General features: G+C 40.1%; 1 protein-coding gene across 1 annotated transcript in view; it reads right to left on the minus strand.

Moving 5' to 3' along the window:
- SH3RF3 (SH3 domain containing ring finger 3) overlaps positions 1-21,166 on the minus strand; it is a 588,334-nt gene that overhangs the window by 96,977 nt on the left and 470,191 nt on the right. The window contains exons 7-8 of the mRNA XM_006883820.1: positions 17,984-18,237; positions 645-979 (exon numbers count right to left, since the gene is read on the minus strand). Of these exons, the coding sequence (XP_006883882.1) occupies positions 645-979; positions 17,984-18,237 (589 nt within the window). The remainder of the gene's footprint in view (positions 1-644; positions 980-17,983; positions 18,238-21,166) is intronic.

Below are 21,166 nucleotides of genomic sequence, written 5' to 3' on the forward strand. Positions count from 1 at the left end.
AAAAAAAAAAAGAAACATGGATTGTAATCCTGCTTAATCCAATGTCTAGCTGGACAGAAATCAGGGCAAGCTCACCAAACTTGAATTTTAAACTGAGAAATAAATCTTATTTCCTGCATAGCCAAAAAAAAAAAAACCCTCTGGAAATACTGTCCATGCCAACTATCACATTGACAGCCTCTTTTTGTTTCTTCTCTGGAACCAGGGCCCTCCACACAGTTGAACAGGCTGTGGACTGCACGAGGATGCTGCATCTAAATTGAGGGCAAGAGATGTGCCATCCACCGTGTACACATGTCCATTCATCAATTTATCATAACAATATCCTGATACATGGACGTAAGTATCTTCTTCTATCAAATTAAATCTATTTCAACAATTTCCAAAAAAAGTGGAAGTACAGAGTCTTGTGGAAGAGAAATCTTTTTTTAACTTAGTAAGCCTGTGAAAACACTAAGGCCTCCCTGAACTCCAAGGAGGAGCTGCTTTGACCTCTGCCTCTATCCTGTACCTAGTATGTGTGTGGTTAATAGTTCTTTGACTATATTAAACCTTCAACTGTACAAGATCTAATGCATCATTGGTATCTGGCACAGTTACAGCTCCTAGGTAGGCCAGGGCTGGACCAGGAGGAAACCACTTACCTTTTCATTCTTCTTCTCATCTGGTTTGCATCCTGTGTTGGGGGGGCTGGATGTCAACAGACAACCGATGGGTCCCCCTCCGACCTCCCCATTAAGGTTGGCAGCGCTGACGTTGGGTGGTGTGATGGCTGACGCTGCTGATGTGAGGGGGATGACCGGCCGGGGGCACTGGGCCCCCACGACCATCTGGATCGGAGGTTGATGGATATGCTGTGGGGACACCACAGAGTGGGGTCTGAGGCTGGCAGCTGGCAGGCGAGATGGAGAGCTCTGGGTGCGCAGGGGTGACACGGTGGCTGTAGGGCGGTCCTGAGCCTGAGCTGAGGAGTGGGCAGCTGGAACACACAGAGTTGGAGAAAAGACAGGATTGGAAGGTTAGTTTGCAGTGAGTCACTCAATTGCAATGCCATGTTTTGCTTAGACTCATCCTCCTGCGTGGTCACAGACTGGCTTTGAAGAAGTCTCTCTGGGCCTGGCTGCAGTCATGAAGCCCCACTTCCCAGACTGAAAAACTGAGGCTGAGCAGCACCAAAAATGTACACTCATCTTTCCAAAGCCCTAACAACCAAGGGAATCCTGCTCTTACACATAAAGGTCCTTCCCTCGGGAGGAGCTAAACGACTTCTGGTTGCACAGTGAGCCTGGGCATGTATAGGAAGTCTTCCATTTGTCTTTCTTTTGTGGACTGATGCACTCAGAAGATTTTTAAAACAGCCTTGTTATAATGCCTATAAAAGAATATCTGCCCCCACCCCCCAGGTACACCCCATTATGCAACCTTCATTCTGGACTCTTTTCATAACCATAATGCCCAATCATATATCTCTTTTAAACTGTTCTCTCCCTCATCTGCTTCAATGCTGCAAACATGATTTACCAATTTTTCTCAGTCTCATCCCAACCCTGATGTCAGTCCCGTTCTACAACAGTGGCCCTATGCAGTACTTGTCCTTTTGTGACTGAGATATTTATACCAATAAAGGAATTTTTCTTTTACTTTTCAAGGAGAGGAGCAAACTGGGGGGGAGGGGTGGGCAGGGAGAAAAGTGCAACAATGAGTGAATGGAAACCCAAAATCTCTGTAAATGTTCATGAAAATAAAAAAAAAAAAACCAACACAGAATAACAGGATTCTTGTGGAAAAAGAAGGCATTTTGTGCTACCCATAAAATACTTTCTAATAAACACAAATAGAAATGATTTAAGTAAATATGTAAAAAATGTACATTTCAATAATGGAGATAAATATTTAAAGAAACATACTAATAAAATATTAATTTTTTCATTTACAAAAAAAGAATATCTGCCAAAAATTAAGTTTCAGGATGCCTCCAATTATAAGGTATCACCGCGTGTCAATGAGATTGACACAGTGGCTACGATGGGCTCAAACACACGAGTGACCCTGTAGATGGTGCGAGACCAGGCATTGCTACATTCTGTTATATATGCCTTTGCCATGAGTTGCAGCCAACTTGACGGTAACTTAACAACCACAACAACAATAACATATAAACTTCCTGTTTGACTGGTTTGCTTGGACCCCAGAACCATAACTACTAATTCCTTTGTTTCTCACACTTGGTGACCCCGAGGCTATTTCTTGACATTGTGAGCTAGGAAAATGCCTATGGGAAATTGCCTTTGCCAGTGATGACCACAGGGAGAAAGCTGTGCTCATTTCTCTTCCTTGCCTCCTGGAGTCTAAGCAGTCTGCTGTTCCCACTGCAATTTGTCTGTGGTTGATGCCTTGTCTGCTCATTTAAGAATACGTGTTGCTGGATTTATAAAACAGGAACTTTACCATGATGAGTCTACTCCCCTGTTGCCAGTGAAAATGCTCCTTAAAGATGTTAGTTGTTTTCCTTTTATAAGAACAATTTTATTTTAAACTGGTTTACTTACAAAGTTCATATACATTGTTTTTTCACACCATTTCTTTCTTATTTCCTTTATCTACCCCTCTCTTCACTCATCAAATTATGCGACCCTATCATTACCCTCCTGCCCATCCATCCACACCCCTCTTGCTCCTCTCTTCCAACTTCGCATCCACATATACATTTAACTAATTGTCTTTCTATTTCTATAATGGTCTTATACAGTATTTGTCCTTATAGGACTGAGTTAGTTCATTTAGCATAATGCTCTCTAGTCCCTTGCAAGTTAGGTAGTGATTTTCAAAACCATTGTTCCCGCATGCTGCATAGTATTCCATTGTGTGAAAGTACCATAATTTCTCAAACCATATGGTTTATAAAAATCATCCATTTGGAGAGAGAAAATTATCTCTAAACACAACATTCAATTAAGATTAATCCTGCTACTTTTTATGAAAACCAATAAAAATATTTTTTAAAAAAGATTAATCCTGCTGCTTTTTATGTTTTTATGTCGCCAGGTACAAATGGTTAAAACACTGCGTTTCTAATAAAAAAGTTGGTGGGTCGAATTCACTGAGAGCTACCTCAAAAGAAAGCCTTGGTAATCTACTTCTGAAAGATGACAGACACTTAAAATCCAGGATCACAGTTTTGCACTGAAAACATGGATCATAATTACTCTGAACTGACTTGATGACAAATTTATTTTTTTGTGTATGAGTTACTATTTGTGTTAGTAATTCTGAAGAGTCACATTTTTACTAATTAAGATTAAGCAAATGAAAGGAGGGAATAAATGGCACCCTGGGAATAGCAGTTTGTAACCTGGGCTTGGATTACAGTGTGGAAAGATATAGGTCACGGCATCAGACATTATTTCATGCTAAGTGTTCCATCTAACATTATGCAATTTGCATTTGGTCATTTTTGCATTGTTATGCCTGAGAAAGCATTACATATCACCCTGTAATTATTTCTACCACCAGAATCTGTGGCATTCAGAAACAAGGAAAAAAATTACACACAGTAAAAAAAACAATATCCTCAACCCCCAAATAAGCCTTGACTGTATAATGCACTCATAAATCTTAACAACATTTCCTAGGTATGCTAAATAACTTCACAAAACAAACAAAGCCCACTCCATCTGTGAATCATGTCTTCTTCCCTCCAGCAGAGCTGTGTGAGAATAGCTTGGAGATCTAATTATGTGATCATGAATTCTCCAGGACTTGATGTGGAGTCCGCTGCTTCTGCGAGATGAAATATATAAAGGCTGATTTATGTTTTGTAAAAAAATTTTCAGGGTTTTGCATGGGTTTGAGCCCTGACAAAATGTGGCTCCACATTTTAAAAGGAAGCACAGGTTGGGCAATTATGCAGATCAATTAAACCACTGGGGTCATTTAATCACCCTTGAGGTGACCCTGTGACTTGGATAGGCTGCTCCGTGGGGGGCAATTTATTTGCCTTTCCCCTGATGTCTGAACTCTCCTTCACCCGGGCCAATCACCTCCTAGAATGGGGAAATTACTGTTCACTCAGGGAAGAGCAATTACACTTTGGCCCTCAGAAATTCAATCTCCAAGGGCTGTATGAAGTTTTCCTGTCAGAGGGCTTTACATAGCTCACCTCTCCCTTCTGACTGGCTTCCATGTGACTGTCACATAGTTTTTGCTAATCTGGATGTAAAATAACATTAAGCTCATGAACTGAAGAAGAACAGGGCATGTCAGAAAGTTCTAAGGCCATCTACCACATAAGCTGTCTAATCTTACTTTTACTCTTATCCTTTCCCCTTCCAGAATTCCATATATGTGTAAAAGGTTAACTAACATGCTCAACTGCTGACCTAAAGGTTGGTGGTTTGAGTCCACCCAGAGGAATTTTGGACAAAATAAGTCTGGTAATCTACATTCTTCCCCTTAATTTATTTTCTGTTGTTGCTGAGAATACATACAGCAAAGACATATTAATTCAATGGTTTCTTCATATTTAGTAACACTCTTTAGGTTATACAACCATTTCACCTCCTTTACTGAGTTTTCCTACTTCATTAAACAAAATTGTTACCCCTTCTTCTAATTTAAGTTGATATTGTCAATTCAATCCCATATTAGTATATTTTGAAAGAGTTTAATGTTCAAGGCAGATTGTGGGTGTTTTTACTAGTTAAACTAAACAACTATTTGTTTTTTTTATTTTTTTAAATTTTATTTTATTATTTTTGTGTGCGTATACTGTCAAATCAGATCTGACTGGTACAGGAGGAGATTGTCCCTCCTTACCCAGCAGAGCATCTGGTGGATTCGAACCGTTCGCCTCTGGGATTGTAGTTGCAGCTCCTTGCCACTAGGCCACCAGAGCTCCCCCAACTATTTGATTTTAAGAAGAATTCAGGAGACATTTTTGTTTAAGGTTTAAAGCTAACTGTAAGGCAATAGTTTCATACCCACTTTGGCTCCAGAAAGTCTAGTTTATGATATTTTAAATTATGTTTTGTGCATCTCCCCCTTTGATCAGGATTCATCTATGGAATCTTTGATCACTATGTTCAGTAACTGTGGCAGGGTATCATGTAGTTCTTTTGGTTACTGTGAATAGTTCTACAATGAGGATTAGTGTGAAAGTGCTTTTTCAATCTCTGCTTTCAGCCTTTGGAAGGAAATGCTAGATCATAAGGAAGATCTGTTTTTAGTTTTGCTCAGGAGCTACTGTACTGGCCCCTGTAACTACTGTACTATTTGGCATTCCACCAACAACAGGTAAGAGTTGACATTTTCCCATGTGGTTGCCAGAACTTGTAATTTTGTTTATTTTTAAAATCATAGCCATCCTAATGATAATGGAGTGGTATCTCTGAATTGATACTATGATTTTTTTTATTTTTACAGCATATTCTTTCCATTTATTTTCCCCCATACATTCATTGTTGCACATTTTCGCCCCTGTGTACCAGTCCCTCCAGTTTGTTTTTATCTTTGAAAAGAAAAAAAATTCTTTAATTGTTATACAATTCCCCCCAACCCCAGCCAAGTTCACAGTCCACTTTACTATGCATTTATTTTTCTGAAATCTTGTCATGAAAAAAATACCTAATCCTATATTCCTTTTAAACCGTTCTCTCCCTTGTCTATTTCAATGCAGTATACATTATTTATCCTCTCTTTTCTTAGGTTGCCCCCAACACTGATGTCAATCCCATTTTACAACAGTGGCACCATGCTGTATTTTTCCTTTTTTTTTAAATTTAGGTTGTTTATTTTTCATTTAAATGAACACCAATGAGGGAGTTTTTCTTTTGCTTTTCAAGGAGAGGAGCAAATGGGGGGGGGAGGGGTTTGTGCGGGGAGAAGGGTGCAACAATGAATGAATGGAATCCCAAAATCTCTGATACTATGATTTTGATCAGCTTCTCTCTTGAAAATTAATGATGATGAGAATCTTTCATATATCTGGTCGCCATGAGAATGTTCTCTTTGATGCAACATCCCTTTGTCCACTTTATGATAGGGTTACCTATCCTTTGTTGTTAAGTTGTGAAAGTTTTACATATTCTGATTAGAGTCTGATCGTATATACCTGAGGAGAAAGATGGACAGCCTCCTTCTATGTGATTTACATCCTCTGAAAACCTTAGAAACAACTTGCCAAGAACAAGTTGTTTGTTTATTGGGGACTTTTTATTGTATATATGATTTCCAAAGCCATTCTTAGCTGGTAGCTTTTGTTTTTGTTTTTTGGCAAAATTTTTGATGAACAAAAGTTTTTATACAGATCCAGTTATTTGTTTTGTCTTGCTATTTGTGCTCTTGCTATCATCTTACATAATCCATTACTGAAAGCTAGGCCTGGCAGCATTTCCCCCTGTTGGTTCTTCTAAAAATCCTAAGGCTTTAGTTTGCAAATTTAGGTCCCTAAGCCAATCTGAATTTATTATTTTTTAAATAAAATTTTCATTTTATACTGGTTTACTTACAAAGTTGGTATACATTGTTTTTCATACTGGAGCTTTCCCATTGCCCACCCCTCCCTCCACCCATCAAATTGTGCGACCCTATAATTACTCCCATCACCCCACCTATCCTGATCCCTTGTTCGCCCTCCCCCCTTAGATCCTCATACATGTTTTACTAGTTATCTATTTCTACAATAATGGTCTTATACAGTATTGTGCTTATGAGACTCAGTTAATTCCCTTAGCATAGGGCTCTCCAGTCCCTACCAAGTTAGAAGCAATTTTCAGAATCATTGCTCCTGCATGGTATGTAGTATTCTATCCTGTGAATGTGCCATACTTTCTCGATCCATTTGATTATGGTTGGACATTTAGGTTGTTTCCATCTTCTTGCGATGGTGAATAACACTGCTGTGAACATTGCTGTACAAGTCTCCACTTGTGCTTTAGTTCAAGGGTGTGAACAGTTATAGCTTGCTCAGCTCCATAATCAACACTTTTGGCATCAGCAGTCAGGAAATCAAAAGGTGAATTGCATTAGGTAAATCTGCTGTCAAGGACCTTTCCAGAGTACTGAGAAGCAACAATGTCATTCTAGAGACTAAGGTGAGCCTGATCCAGGCAATGGTCTTTGCAATTACTTGACATGCATCAGAGAGCTGGACAACGACTAAAGAAGACAGAAGAATTGATGTCCATGAGTTGTGGGGCTGGAGAAGAGTACTGAATATACCATGGACTGTCAAGAGAACAAACAGGTCTGTCCTGGAGAGTGTGAAACCAATCCTTGGAGGGAAGGATTTTGAAGTTCTTATTACATACTTTGGGCATGTGGCCAGGAGGGAGGGACCTGTCCTTGGAGAAGGACACCATGGTTGGAAGAGTGGAGGGACAGTGCAGGAGAGGAAGGGCCTGGATTTATACAGTAATGAGGACAATGTGGTTAGGTATGTTAAGAGTCAGTGAGACTGGCTCATGACAGCAGAGTTCAGAGTTTCTGTACATAGGGTTGCAGGCAACTTGATGGCACACAACAACCACAACAACAACAACAACACAATTTCCAATTTGGACACTATTATTTATTTTTCTGGTCTTGTTACTCTGGCTCAGACTTCTAAACCAACATGTATAGAATCAGTGAGAGTGGCACCTTTGTCTTGTTCCCAATGTCATAGAGAAAGTTCTCTTAGTCTTTTTTTAAATGGATTTTTAATTTTTTAAATTATTATACTAGTTTATTTACAAAACTTGAATACATTTTTTTGCACCAGTTCCTTCTCATTTCCCTATAATGTTGATTGCTTTTCACCTGTGTCCTGAATCATATTGAGAAATCTTCTTTATGTCTTAATCTTATTTAGGGTTTCCCCACAAGAAGGGATGTTAGACTTTACCAAACACTTTTTTTTTGCATCCATATATCAAATTTCCCCCCTTTATCCTATTAATATGATATGCATTACATTGATTGTTTTTAAAATATTGACCCATTCTTGCATTTCAGGAATAATGATCATGGTGAATGCAGCCAATCTATTTCTGAGATGTTATCCATTAAAAACTCAATGGAGCACTAATCTCAATGGAGTTCTAATCTGACACACAGGGAGCTACATGTTTATATTTCTCTTTCATATTTTTCATCTCTCCTCTGTGGCTAGCTACATTCTTTTGTAAGGCTTTCGGAGTTTACCAATTCTATCTATTCAATAGAGTTTCTCTATAGAACTCTATCTATAGTGGTTTTGTGTTTAAATACATTTCTTTTTCTTTCCTAAAGTTTTATTCTGATTCATGTCTAGCCATTTATTTTTGTTTCATAACACTTTGATTATTTCTGTTTGTTTTATTGGATGCCATTCTTTCTATTGTTCTCTTTGTCATGTGCTGCATAGTCAACTCCAATGCACAAAGCTTCTGGAGGACAGAAGAGAACTCCTCCACTAGGGTTTTTCTAGGCTGTAATCTTGAAGGGTAGCCCTGGTGGGGAGTCAGTAGCAAGTAGCAATCCAAAGGCTGCAGTAGTTCAACTCCAGTAGTTGATAAAGTGGAGAAAGAGGAGCAGTCTCCTCTTGTTAAAACTGACAACACTAGAAATCTGAAGGAGGGTTGTTAAGAGATGGATCTCACTTGACAGCAGTGAGTTTGAATTGTTTTAGTTTTGAATTCTTATGAGAGCAAATAACCAAGTCTTGTCTCCCATGAGTCCAAGTGGATTCAAATCATTGATCTTTTGGTGAGCAGTTGAGAGATTAACCATCACAACATCATGGCTCTCTTGTCCCCCTTCCCCATTCATAAAATATGAAGAATACTGATTTCAAAGACTTTCAGGTGGCTTTCTTATCCTCATTTCCTGAATTTACAGTCTTAAGGTGCTCATCTTGAGATGGAGCATTTTATTGCTATTGTTCCTGCTTCTAGATCATTCTTGTGGGTCTGACTGTTTTGTGGTTGTTTCTGCGTGGTCCTCTGGGATCTCTACCCAGAACCAAGAACAATCGAATGGTTTGGCTCTCTGGCCCTATAGAGCTATAGTACAGCTCTAGTCCTCCCGCTGGAGCCTAGTTCAGTTTAGTGCTCAAGTTTGGGATTCTATTTTTTTTCTTCTTATATCATCAGTAGCTCAATTTTTGACTGCAATAATTGGTGCATATATTTGAATTATAGTGGTATTAACCAGTCTTCCTTCTATGTGTATGGATATTATCTTGTCACTTACAACATTGTACTTCAAGATGGATTTAGAAATGGCCTTTTTGACTATGATTGTGACCCTGTTTTTTTAATCACTTTTCCATCTCCAGCATAGTGCCTGGCTCCACAATCAAGAATCTTGGCACTAGCAGTCAGAAAATCAAAAGACAAACTACATTGGGAAAATCTGTCAGGGATCTCCCCAAAGTATAAAAAGCAATGATGCCAGTCTAGAGACTAAGGTGCGCCTGATTCAGGCCATAGCTTTTGCAATGATTTGCTATTCATCAGAGAGCTGAACAATGGATAAGGATAACAGAAGAATTGATGCCTTTGAGTTGTGATGTTGGAGAAGAATATTGAATATACCATGGACTGCCAAGAGCACATGTCCTAGAAAGGGTGAAAGCAAGCTTCTCCTTGGAGGGAAGGATTTATTTATTTATTGAAATTTATTTTTATTTTATTTTTAGGGAAGGATTTTGAAGCTCCTTCTTATATTATTTGGGCATGTGTCCAGAAGGGACCAGTCCTTAGAGAATATCATGCTTGGAAGGGGTGGAAGGACAGCACAAGAGAGGAAGACCCTGATGAGATGGATTGATACAGTAACTGAGGCAATGAGGATTATTAGTGTGTCAGAATTAGTGAGACTGGCGCAGGACAGGGAAGGATTCAGAGCTGCTGTACATGGAGTCACTATGGGTCGCAGGTGACTTGATGGCCCATAAGAACAACAGGTGATAGCTCAGAATTTAAATTTTTTAAGACTGTAGCTACATCAATTGGCGAACCTAATCATATTTCCTTCCTAGTCATGATGGTCTTTTTGCTCTTGCTCTCTCATCGAAGTCAAGTCGGACTGCACTGTATGATTTCAACCCGGAGTCCAACAGGTTGGTGCTTCAATCTTTTCTTGGTTTTTTTGTGTTCTGCTTTGTCCAGATCTACAGAGTTGGAGATATATATATATTCAAACCACATATCTTGATTTGTTAAAAAGAGAGTAGGGTGTTTCCATAGCCTTCATCCTATCTGGGAGTCCTTTACTCATTTTCAGTCTACTTATGGTTTCCAACCCATGATTCAACAGAATTTTATTTTGAAAATGTCAGTTCTGATTCTACATGTTGCCAAATTTACTGAGCAATTTCTATCTTCGTTTTAATTGACTTCTCTGCATTAGGGAGCTCTGGTCCTAGTGATAAGAATCCGCGCTGTAATCCCAAAGGCATGATCAAATCCACCAGCTGCTCCGCTGGGAGAAGGATGGGCATGTTTTCAGTTACTTTTAAATTTAAAAAATCTTCTCTGCTTGCAACACCTGAGCCACTTTTTCTCTTCTACCCCTGACCATTACTTTTATTTTACATGGTATTATTCCTCCACTTGCTATTAAAATACTGATGTGACCCCAGGTTTTGTCTTCAGCCTTGGTCTTCTCTTTTCACACTTTGGTTTCTTCCTCTGATGAACATATCCATCCTCAAATGTTATTGCTAGCTTAAATGCTATTGATGTTCAAATCCTAACCACTATACAAAATCTCTTCCTTGAGCCCAAGACCTGTAATTCCAACTGCCAGCTGAATACATCCACTTGTTTGAGGGAACAAAAAAATGAACATGTTCAAATCTAGACTTATTACATTATCAGAAGCTAGAGGATTACAGATTTTTTAATTATAATAACATTATAGTCAATAATAGAAGTAAATATCATTAAAGACAAGATTGAGGCACCTCTTTCTTCCATATTCAATCAGCTACCAAAACATTGACTTCTGTCTTTCATTCTTGCCATCACTTTTTTTTAGACTTTTCCCTTATCATCTTTTACTTGAGTTATAATGGTCTCCCTAAATGTAGGTTCCCTTCTGCATAATACAGTTAGAAATACCTTTTAAAGGTTAACATTGATTTTGAGTCTTCCTATAGACTTCCTGATATAGTTCATATGTCACTATCTCCACCACCAGAAGACTATTCCAAGTTGTCATCATTTTTCACCTGAATTTCTCCTACCCATTTTCTCCTCCTTATTTCTTCTTTCTTCAATCAATTTTAGGCTTAAGGTTAATATGATATTCACATATTTTTTATATACTGTTTTATAAAACAATCATTTTCTTGATGTATCAACATAAACAGTACATATTAGAAAGATATAAATTTACGAATACTAATATATAAACTCTGGAAGCAGGAGTGGCATCCACTTCCAAAATGGCTTGCCTCCGGAAACTCTGAACAGTGCTCAGGCCTTTTGTTCATAGGGTCACTATGAGTCATCTACGACTTGACGGCACCTAACAACAACAACAGCAATATATAAACTGTACATACTTAAAATGTATTTACTTTGATATAGGTGTATACCCAGAAACTATCACTATAATCAATTAATAAATCCACCCATTATTATTCTTAAAGGTTTCTCCATGCCCCTTTATAAGCCTTCCTTATTCTCTTCCTAGGGCACCAGCAGTTGGCATTCTATTATTACACACTAGTTTACATTTTCTAGAATTTGATATAAAGAGGAACCACACAGAATACGCTGTTATCCAGGGAGACGGTCATGGCTTCTTTCACTTATACAGGTCACTTTGATAAGCATTCATGTTTCAGCACGCATCACTAGTTCATTTATTTTTATTGCTGAGCAGTTCCATACCATGAATGTACTGTAGTTTCTAAATGGACATTTGGGTTGCATCCAGTTTGAACTACTACAAATAAAGCTGCTAGCCACACTAATGAGGAAGTTTTTTCACGTGTGTATATTTTATTTTCTCTTGGGTAAGTACCTAGGAGTTCTCTTCTTTGTTCCTCCATTCTGAGCTTCTTTCCCTTTTCAAATGCACAAGGCTTCTGCTAACATCAGCACTTGTTACCTGCTTTCATTCTGTCTGAAAGCATGTTTGGTCCTGGCCAAGCAGAGGTTTGTTTGTTGTTTTTTCTAATTTTTATTATTATTATTATTAATTTTAATAGACATTTACAGAGGTTTTGGATTTCCATTCATTCATTGCCACACTTTTCTCCCTGCCCACCCCTCCCCACCAGCTCGCTTCCCCCTCTGAAGAGAAAAAAAATCCTTCATTAGTACACAATTCCCACGTCTCCTCCTCCCCACCCCCCACCCTGAGTACACTTCTCTATGCAACCTTAATTCTGGATTCCTGTGCTAACCATAATACTCAATCATATATCACTTCTAATCTGTTCTTTCCCTCATCTGTTTCAATACAATATACATAATTTATCCAGTTTTTTCTGTCAAACCCCCACCCTGATGTCAGACCCATTCTACAACAGTGGCGCCATGCAGTATTTGTCCCTTTGTGACTGAGATATTTCACTCAGCATAATGTCCTCCAAGGTCACCCACTTTGAATAATATTGCATGAGTTCCTTGTTTTTCAATGCTGTATAGTATTCCATTGTGTGGATATACCACAGCTTCTCTATCCATTTGTTTGTTGATGGGCCCTTAGGCTACTTCCAACTCTTTGCTATTGTAAACAAAGCTGCGATAAACATGGGTGTGCATAAATCTGCTTGGATGGCAGACATGGTCTCTCTGGGGTATATTCCCAAGCAGAGGGTTTAAAAGAAGTTTGCCTCCTCAGAGAACAGCCATCTGTGTATTAGACTTTCCCTTCCGTACTTACTGTTCTCATCACATCAACTGAAATGAACTCAAACTCATTTCCATCAAGTCCAAACCAACTCACAGCTGACTCTCCAGCAGCTTTTCTGATGATGTAAACCACAGGGAGGAGACTGTCCATCTTTCTCCCATGGAGGTGCTGGTGGATTTGAACCAATAGAAATGCACTGCCATTAAGTTAGTAGCACGATGGCCTACGGACTCCACCACTTGTTGTTAGATGTTGTTGAGTTGACTATGGCTCCTAGCAACTCTATGAATGACAGATCTGAAACCCCTGCCCTATCCTGTGCCATACTTCCCATCGCTGACACATTTGAGCCCACTGCTACAGTCACTGTATCAATTCTTCTGGTTGAGGGCTTCCTCTCTTTCATCGACCCTCCACCTTTGCAAGCATGAAGTCCTTTTTCAAGGACTCAAACAGAATGCTCAAAATATGTTAGAAGAGGCTTCCCTATGTTAGAAGAGACTTCCCTATTCATAACTCCAAGAAGCATCCTGGTTGCACTTTCTCCAAGACATTTTAGTTTGTTCTTTTGGCCATCCATGGATATTCAGTGCTCTTTTTCAACACCACAACTCAAAAGTATTTATTCCTCTGTATTTTAATCATTGCCCAACTTTCAGATGCATAGCAAGTAACTGAAAAGACCACTGCTTAATTCTAAGGTATCTTAGTCTTTAAATTACCATCATTGTTCCTTAGAGAGATCCTTGGCAGCAGATTTACCCAGAGCGCTCTAAAAACGAAATGAACCTATATGCATGTGTACAGAACTTCCCCCACCCCCAAATTTATCAGCTTGGCTTTGCAGTGTCTAGTCCTTCTGCCTACAACACCCTTCCTCCTTTATTTGCTAAATGTTACCTATTTGCCCTCCAAGATTCCTATTAGAATTTTCCATATGCCTCTTACCCTATATTCTCACCTTCCATCTGCAATTTGAATGATATATCACTCCTCCAGGCTTTATTAATATCTTATATAGGCATCTACCACAGCCCTTTCAAATGCTGTTAAAGGAATTTGTCTCTTTGTCCTGGGGCACAACTGGGGCTAGTCTGATTTATCTGTATTTCCAAATCCTAGCAGAGTGTCTGCCATTTATTTAGCTCTCTTTCAGTGGTTTTTCTTTTCTTTTTTCCTGATAAACAATAGGCTATGCTGGGATCTTGGCCTTGCTAAGCACTGATAGGAGGCTATGTGGAACATTGAACATTTTACAGGAAGGGCTCTGCCCTTGGAAAAAGGAGTCCCATTAATCAAGTAGAACAAATCATATTGGATGCTATGGCCAATGCAATTAAGTCTTTGTCAAACTCCCTGACTTTGACTTGAGATGAGAATGCTGATGAAACACCTCCCGACTGCCTGGGTTGGGGTCTGCTGAAATGGGCAATTACTGCAGTGAACAATCCATTACTTGTACTGTCAACAGTATTTCTTCTCTCTCTAAATGCAGAATGAAGTGGGAAATGCTGTGGGAACGCAATGGCATTTAATTTACTGATATGACTCAGCAGGAACCATTTTTTAACCTGGCCGTGACAGCAGGAGTGTGGGGACAGGGCTTTATGCTGGAATGCACGGGGGGAGCCATTTTAGCCATCCTGTACCTTGCATTTCCCATATGTAAAATTAAACTGATGGAAGAAAATGCTTGTCAAACCACAGTGGTTACTATGGTGATTGATGACTGAGATGCAATGCTGTAGACGCCTAGCCATGCCAATTCTTTTTGATACTGCTTGTTATTCCACAGAGGGAGGAATGACTGTCAGGGCTCAATTTTCTTCTTTGGGAAATTTTTCTAGCAAGGCATGGCATGAAAAGGCTATTATGCTGAGTATTTTGCCCACATGATCAAGGCTGCCCACACTGTAGTTGGTTTACAAAGAGGGACAGCACTTCCCAACCTTTCTCATGTCAGACACACACAGGAAATGTCTGTATGACACAGTGGGGTGAACAGGTGAGAATGCTCATAATCAGAGCACTGGCTTGGAATTTCATCTGCCTCAGCTTCTTCCTAACTATTCTAGGGATTAAAGGAGACCAGTGTCTTGATAGATTTCTTATGCAATGATGACATATCTGTACAGGTGCTGTGCTACAGAATCACTTGGTCGCTTCCTACTACAAATGGCTATATCCTAAGGTATCCTTTCTTTCCTTTTACTGTCAAGCTGATTCCAACTTGTGGCAATTCATGCATGTCAAAGTAGAACTGCAATTTCTAGGGTTTTCTTGGCTTTAAACTTTGCAGTGACTACCACAATGGACTTGAGTAGGGCAGAAACCAGGAGGATGGTGCAGGAGAGGGGAAGGTTCAGATCTATTTTTCATAGGGTCCTATCAGGCATAATCGACTCCATGGCACCTAATAACAGCAACAGTCTTTGCAGATACAGATCACGAGGGCTTTATTCCATGACACCACTGGATGGATTCACACTTTAAACTTTTAATCAGCAGCTGATTATAAACTGTTTGAGTCCCCCAGGGACCTTACCAATAAATACCATCAGATGAACTTAAGACTAATTGGAAGTAAGAGACTAGAGTTAACATGTTTGACACCAGGTGAAATTGCTGTCAGAAACTCTTATAGAGACAACTAGCTGGAGTGGTACAATTAGGTACTACTAACTAAAAAGTTGGTAGTTTGAACCCAGTGGCACATGGAAGGCAAGGCTTGTTGATCTACTTGTAAATATTACTGCCAAGAAAACCATGTAGAGTACTTCTACTCTGTAATTCATGGGGTCACCATGAGTTGGAATTGATGTGATGGCACAAGATGACAACAAATGACCCTTTGGCAACTAGTCTGCTTACTTCTTTTACTTTCATGCATTGAAGTTTCCCATAATATTTTCACTAGAACACAAAGTGCTATACTTTGTTCTAGACTCATATCAATATTAGGAGTTAAGTGTTATTAAACTTTTCTTCAGAGGAGCGTACTGAGGCCACAGCACTAATGGCAGCCCCCCTATTTGAATATAAGGCTGTTTGTCTCCCTGTCTTCCACAAAGCCTCTGTTTGCTTTCTCTTTATTGAATTACTTGCAACCAGTTGAATGAAAGTCCTTTCTCATGCTTCTGTTTGACTATTCCTTCCCTTCTGCATCACACGGCCTTTGTCTAAATGGCATCGAACGCTTGCCAGAGTGTCGATTGTTCCTTGCTGCTCGTCCTGATGATGGATTCATCTGTAGATTGTTCCTCATTCTTTCACCCTCCACCTCACACAGTCCTGACCTAGACCTTCCCTGAACCACAGCCCTTCTGCCAGAGTAACACTGTTTCCTACACAATCAGGGAGTAATCTGAGAGCAGAAGTGCTGTCACACTCACTGGTATTGGGAGTTAAGGTTTTGACATAAATTATTCATGACAAATAATTTATACCAAGCCAGTTCTTTCTATCTCACATGGGCCTGAACTGGCTATCAGCTAGGATATATGCAGGCCAGCTCTCTTAGTAAGTGGTGGATGAGTGGAGGAGCACGGACAGGTGGACATTCCCCTCTCCCGTGTCCCATCAACCACAACTCTGGAGAAAATATGGACTCTGATAAGAACTGTCTCAACCTTTCACATTTTAGATGCTGCTTTCTGAAACACTTATAATGAGTCATCTTCTGGTTCACTGGATTTTTTAAAAATAATGTGGTTTGTAACTTCTAAGAATCTAGATCCTTTTTTCCTTTGCTAGGTCTTATTGAATGTACCCTGGACTGCCAAGAAAACAAACAGATTCATTCTGGAGAGGGTTAAACCAGGCTGCTCCTTGGAGGCAAGTATTCTGAGGCTTCGTCTGACATACTTTGGACATGTTGTAAGGAGGGAGAGGTCCTTGGAGAGGGACATCATGCTTGGGAGGGTGCAGGGACAGCGCAGGAGGGGATGGCCCTTTATGAGGTGGATTGATTCAGTGACTCAGATAGTTGGGATGGGAGTGCCAGAGACAGTAAGACTGGCACAGGACAGAGCAGAGTTTAAGGCTGTTGTACATAGGGTCACTATGAGTTGTAAGCAACTCGATGGCACATAACAACAACAACAACAACAACAATGTCTTATTTTAAGAAGAATTATGAATTTCTGAGACGATATGGTTGGGATGAGAAGAGAAATTTCAAAGAAGCTGACATTTGTATCTTTCTGTCTTGAGTTATTTTTATGTACAAGGGTAGGTTGTTTAGAGTTATGGTTTCTGAAGGTCACTTGGTGCAAGCATCTTGTAGCATCATATTAGTCAACCTCAGTAGTTCGTTTTGGCTCAATGCAAATTTTCAAACAAGATATGCTTACATTCCTTTGCTCTGAAGACTCACCCCTTAAGTTCTTGTCATCTTATACTATCTTGAAGCAAACTCAACTCATACTCACTGCTATTGAGTCAGTTCTGCCTCAAGGCAAGCCTCCACTGGGTTTCCAATGTTGTAAATCACAACAGAAAGCAACTTCTCATCTTCTTCCTAAGAAGCCCATCTTCCTCCTAAGATGGACTCAAACCACTGAACATGTGCAGTCTTTAAATTACCAGCACAACTTGCTACAGACTATGTCACCACAGCTTCCCTGAGGCAAACTGATCCTTTCCTAAGTTGTATTATTTAGTTTACTGATAATAGAGACATGAATATAAAGGATAAATTATAATCATTGTCTTCTAGTCTCAGAGTACTTTAGAATGGGGACATTTGTCTCTCATTACCAGCTCTCTGTTCTGCAAAATGCTGTCTAATTGAGGAAACTCTGAAGGGCCTGGTACATGAGAGGTATATGTGCCTGACCAACAATTACCTCATTGGGGAAGTCACCCAAAGGCATGAGTGTTAATTTTATTAGTCCATTCCATCTTCTAACTACAATGAAATGTGTAAATATTTGTAAATTCTCTAATCCATCTCAGCTGCCAGGATAAAGTAATATGATAATCAAGCAAACTTCCCGGAGATTAGCAGACGTTTATAATTATGATAAGCAAATACAACTTGTCCCATCATGGATTACCAAAAATATTTCTCATAACTTGTATCTCAAAGACACTTATCCCCACCTTGTCATTCTTTGGCAAGAGAGAGGCCCCTAAGAGTCAGGGCAATTACCTGTTGGGATAGGACTCCTGGCTTGGCTGGTGGCCGGCTGGGGTGAGTGTCGCAGACAAGTGCCCATTGGAGGAGAGGCTGCCTGATGCTGGGCATGGGCCTGAGGTGTGGTAAGTGGAACGGCAGGTCTGGTGGCCGTGGCTGGGCTGCTCAGACTTCCACCACCCGGCTGGATGGTTGTAGTCATCCCTTTGGCCAGTGGAGACCCTCCAACAACATTATTTCGGGTTGGTCCAGCTCCTCCCACAGGAACCCTACAGAAATAAAGCAGACTCAAGTCATGTGAGAGGGCATAGGGGAAATCATACAACACAGACCACTATTACCTATTGTCTTTAGGAAATAAAACAATTTTCGATGGAGTAAAGTCCTAAAAACTATATCAACATAATTCTTATAGCTCAACTATTTATAGAAAAGGTCACTCTTTATAAAATCTTCATGAAATCCAACTTTCAAAGTGAATTTACAAGAAATAGCAAAATAAACCTTACAAAATAGAGGAAGGATCCCGTCAATTAAATATTTTTGTACCAGAGCTTCTGCCTTTATTTATTCTAATAAACAGTCATGTGTCCTGAAACATATTCAGACAAACAGATGACCTAGTCACGTCCCACCAGGCTGTAAAACATCTGACAATGTGGCAAGAGCAAAACAATGGAAAGAATGATTCCCTCTGGACAAGCCGCCATTTTGTTTCTGCCGACCTCTGACCAAACTTCTGGGAAAAGACACAGAAAACAGGACATCTTCTCAGAGATTTCAAAGAACTTGCAGTTTCCTACTAGAAATAGATGCCCTTTCAACCCAAAGTTTCCAGATGAAACCGGTTGAGAGTGTTTAAGTAACACAAAGGGAATTCAGAAACTTAGGAAATGGGGCTTTTAACCCTTTCCCCCTACATGTACTTATACCAAAGCCATGTCCTGGCTGTGGAAGAATACGATACCGTGGAGTTGGGGGACCTGAAAGCTTTTGTGGGATCAGGGACATTGAGAGTATTAGACATTTGTTCCAGAGGCTCTGGAAATCAGCAGTTGAGGAAATGTCTCCCTTTTGTCCCTTTGTTGGGATCCCAAACATGAGGGAATGAGTAGGAGGAACGGGCATTGCCAAGCTCTCGTTCCTTCTGGGTTAAGGCCCTGGGACATCATTTCTGCTGCTGGCGTGGTAACGGACTATTATTCAGTCAGGGATGGGCCTCCTGAGCACCAAGTCAGGGCTTCTTAGCAAAAACTCTTGAAAAAGGGACCTCTGAGTAAAGGACACAACCACCAACCGTCAACAGACTTTGAAAGCAGGACTTCCCTTTTATTTTAATCCATAGAGGAGTCTTGACATTAACCTCTGACAAGTAACTGTCAGTGGAATAGCCTCAAATGGATTTCTTTTTTTAAAAAAAAAAATTTAAAAAATCACATTTGTCACCTGTTGAACTCACTTTTACCCTAGGAGACTTTTTATTTTTCTTTTTTAAAAAGAAATAGACTCACAAATTATGGGTCATTTCTTTGCAAGATTATGTGGACTGGCTTGAACACAAGAGATGCAGGCACTCAGCTGCTTCTTGTTTGGCAGTGTAAGTCCCTTTATGTCCTAAGAGCAACTTGGCAAAGGTGTCTATGGGTTTTTCCTTATTTCCTGAATGCATGCTGTTACATCCAGCAGCCAGGAACCAAGATCTTCCCCACTGCAGTTTTAAAAGAACTCAAAGGTCGTGCAGCTACCAAATCAGCTCTAAACACTAAACTACAAGCCTGCTAGGAGCCCATCAATACCACAGAGCATTTCAGAAAGGCTGGCAGTGAATGCAGATGCATAAATACAGGTCTGCAGGTAAAAGAACTGTGCCTTCTACCCATCCATTTCACCACTGTCCTGGAAAGGCATTGCTTTTCAGCTGGGAAACGTTGGTAATTTTTCCTGAGAACGGCAAGGAGCTTGGATTAGGGAGGGTATAAATTTGCAGAGCCACAGGGAAGGTGACATCTCTGTTCCATTTTTGTGACTAAGGACTGTGAAGTCTTTCTTTTCATGGTGAGCTATGGAACTGGGTGGAGAGCTCTAAGCCCCTGAAATACTGAGTGAAGGAACACCTGACAACTTCATCTCCTCAAGAGATTACCACCCGGTTATGTTCGCAATACTCCAGTTACCAGGATGAGCTTCCAAACACAGAGTCAGAATTTGAAGTGACTTTAATGGAATGATTATTGTTCTAAATGCTTTCAGACATGAAGGAATTGAGAGAGCTTGAGGTAAGTTAACAAATACTGATGTGCACAAAGCACTAATGGAGTGAGCTGACCTGGGTAAGACAAAGAAGTTCAAATTTCATAAACTGGTGAATATTCTCATAAAAAGATCCTAGGTAGTATGGAAAGATAGTTTTTGAAGCTAAATTCTCAACTAACTACTAAGTTTCATTTGTTCACTCAATCTACATTCACTGAGTACTTAGTACGTGCAAATGCTATGGGGACACAAAGCTGTAGATGGCTACTGTGGTTAAGGACCTTTCAGGCTAGTGGGTGGTCACATATGTACATGGTGATTCCGCCATGGGAAGTTGCTGATGACAGTATGTAAGAAAGGGCATTCTATGTGGCTGATGCAGACAAGGAGGAGCTGGAGAAGGTTTTCTAGACCAAGTGACCTTAGAATTGAAGTCTTGAAGGATATGTAGAATTGAATTTTGTAGTTAGAAGTAGAAAGGCATCTTAAATTTGCAGCCTAAAGAAAAGTGGAAATCATGAAACTCTGTGGGAACGGCGAATAAGTCAATGAGTCTGGATGGAAGGGGGTCAAATGGGGTTGGGAAGATGGTATAAAGTTGTTGTTATGTGCTGTCGAGTCGTTTGTGACTCATAGCGACCGTATGTACAACAGCCCTAAACCCTGCTCTATCCTGCGCCAATCGCATGGCCTCTGACACACCCATCCCGATTACCCCAGTCACCGAATCAATCCATCTCATAGAGGGTCTTCCCCTCCTGCGCTGTCCTTCCACCTTACCAAGCATGATGTCTCTCTCCAAGGACCTGTCTTTCCTTACAACATGTCCAAAGTATGTCAGACGAAGCCCCAGAATCCTTGCCTCCAAGGAGTAGCCTGGTTTAACCCTCTCCAGGATGAATCTGTTTTCTTGGCAGTCCATCATACATTCAATACTTTTCTCCA

The sequence above is a fragment of the Elephantulus edwardii genome, unplaced genomic scaffold (genome assembly GCF_000299155.1).
Source record: "Elephantulus edwardii isolate Elephantulus edwardi_28Jun2011 unplaced genomic scaffold, EleEdw1.0 scaffold00030, whole genome shotgun sequence".
NCBI lineage: Eukaryota > Metazoa > Chordata > Mammalia > Macroscelidea > Macroscelididae > Elephantulus > Elephantulus edwardii.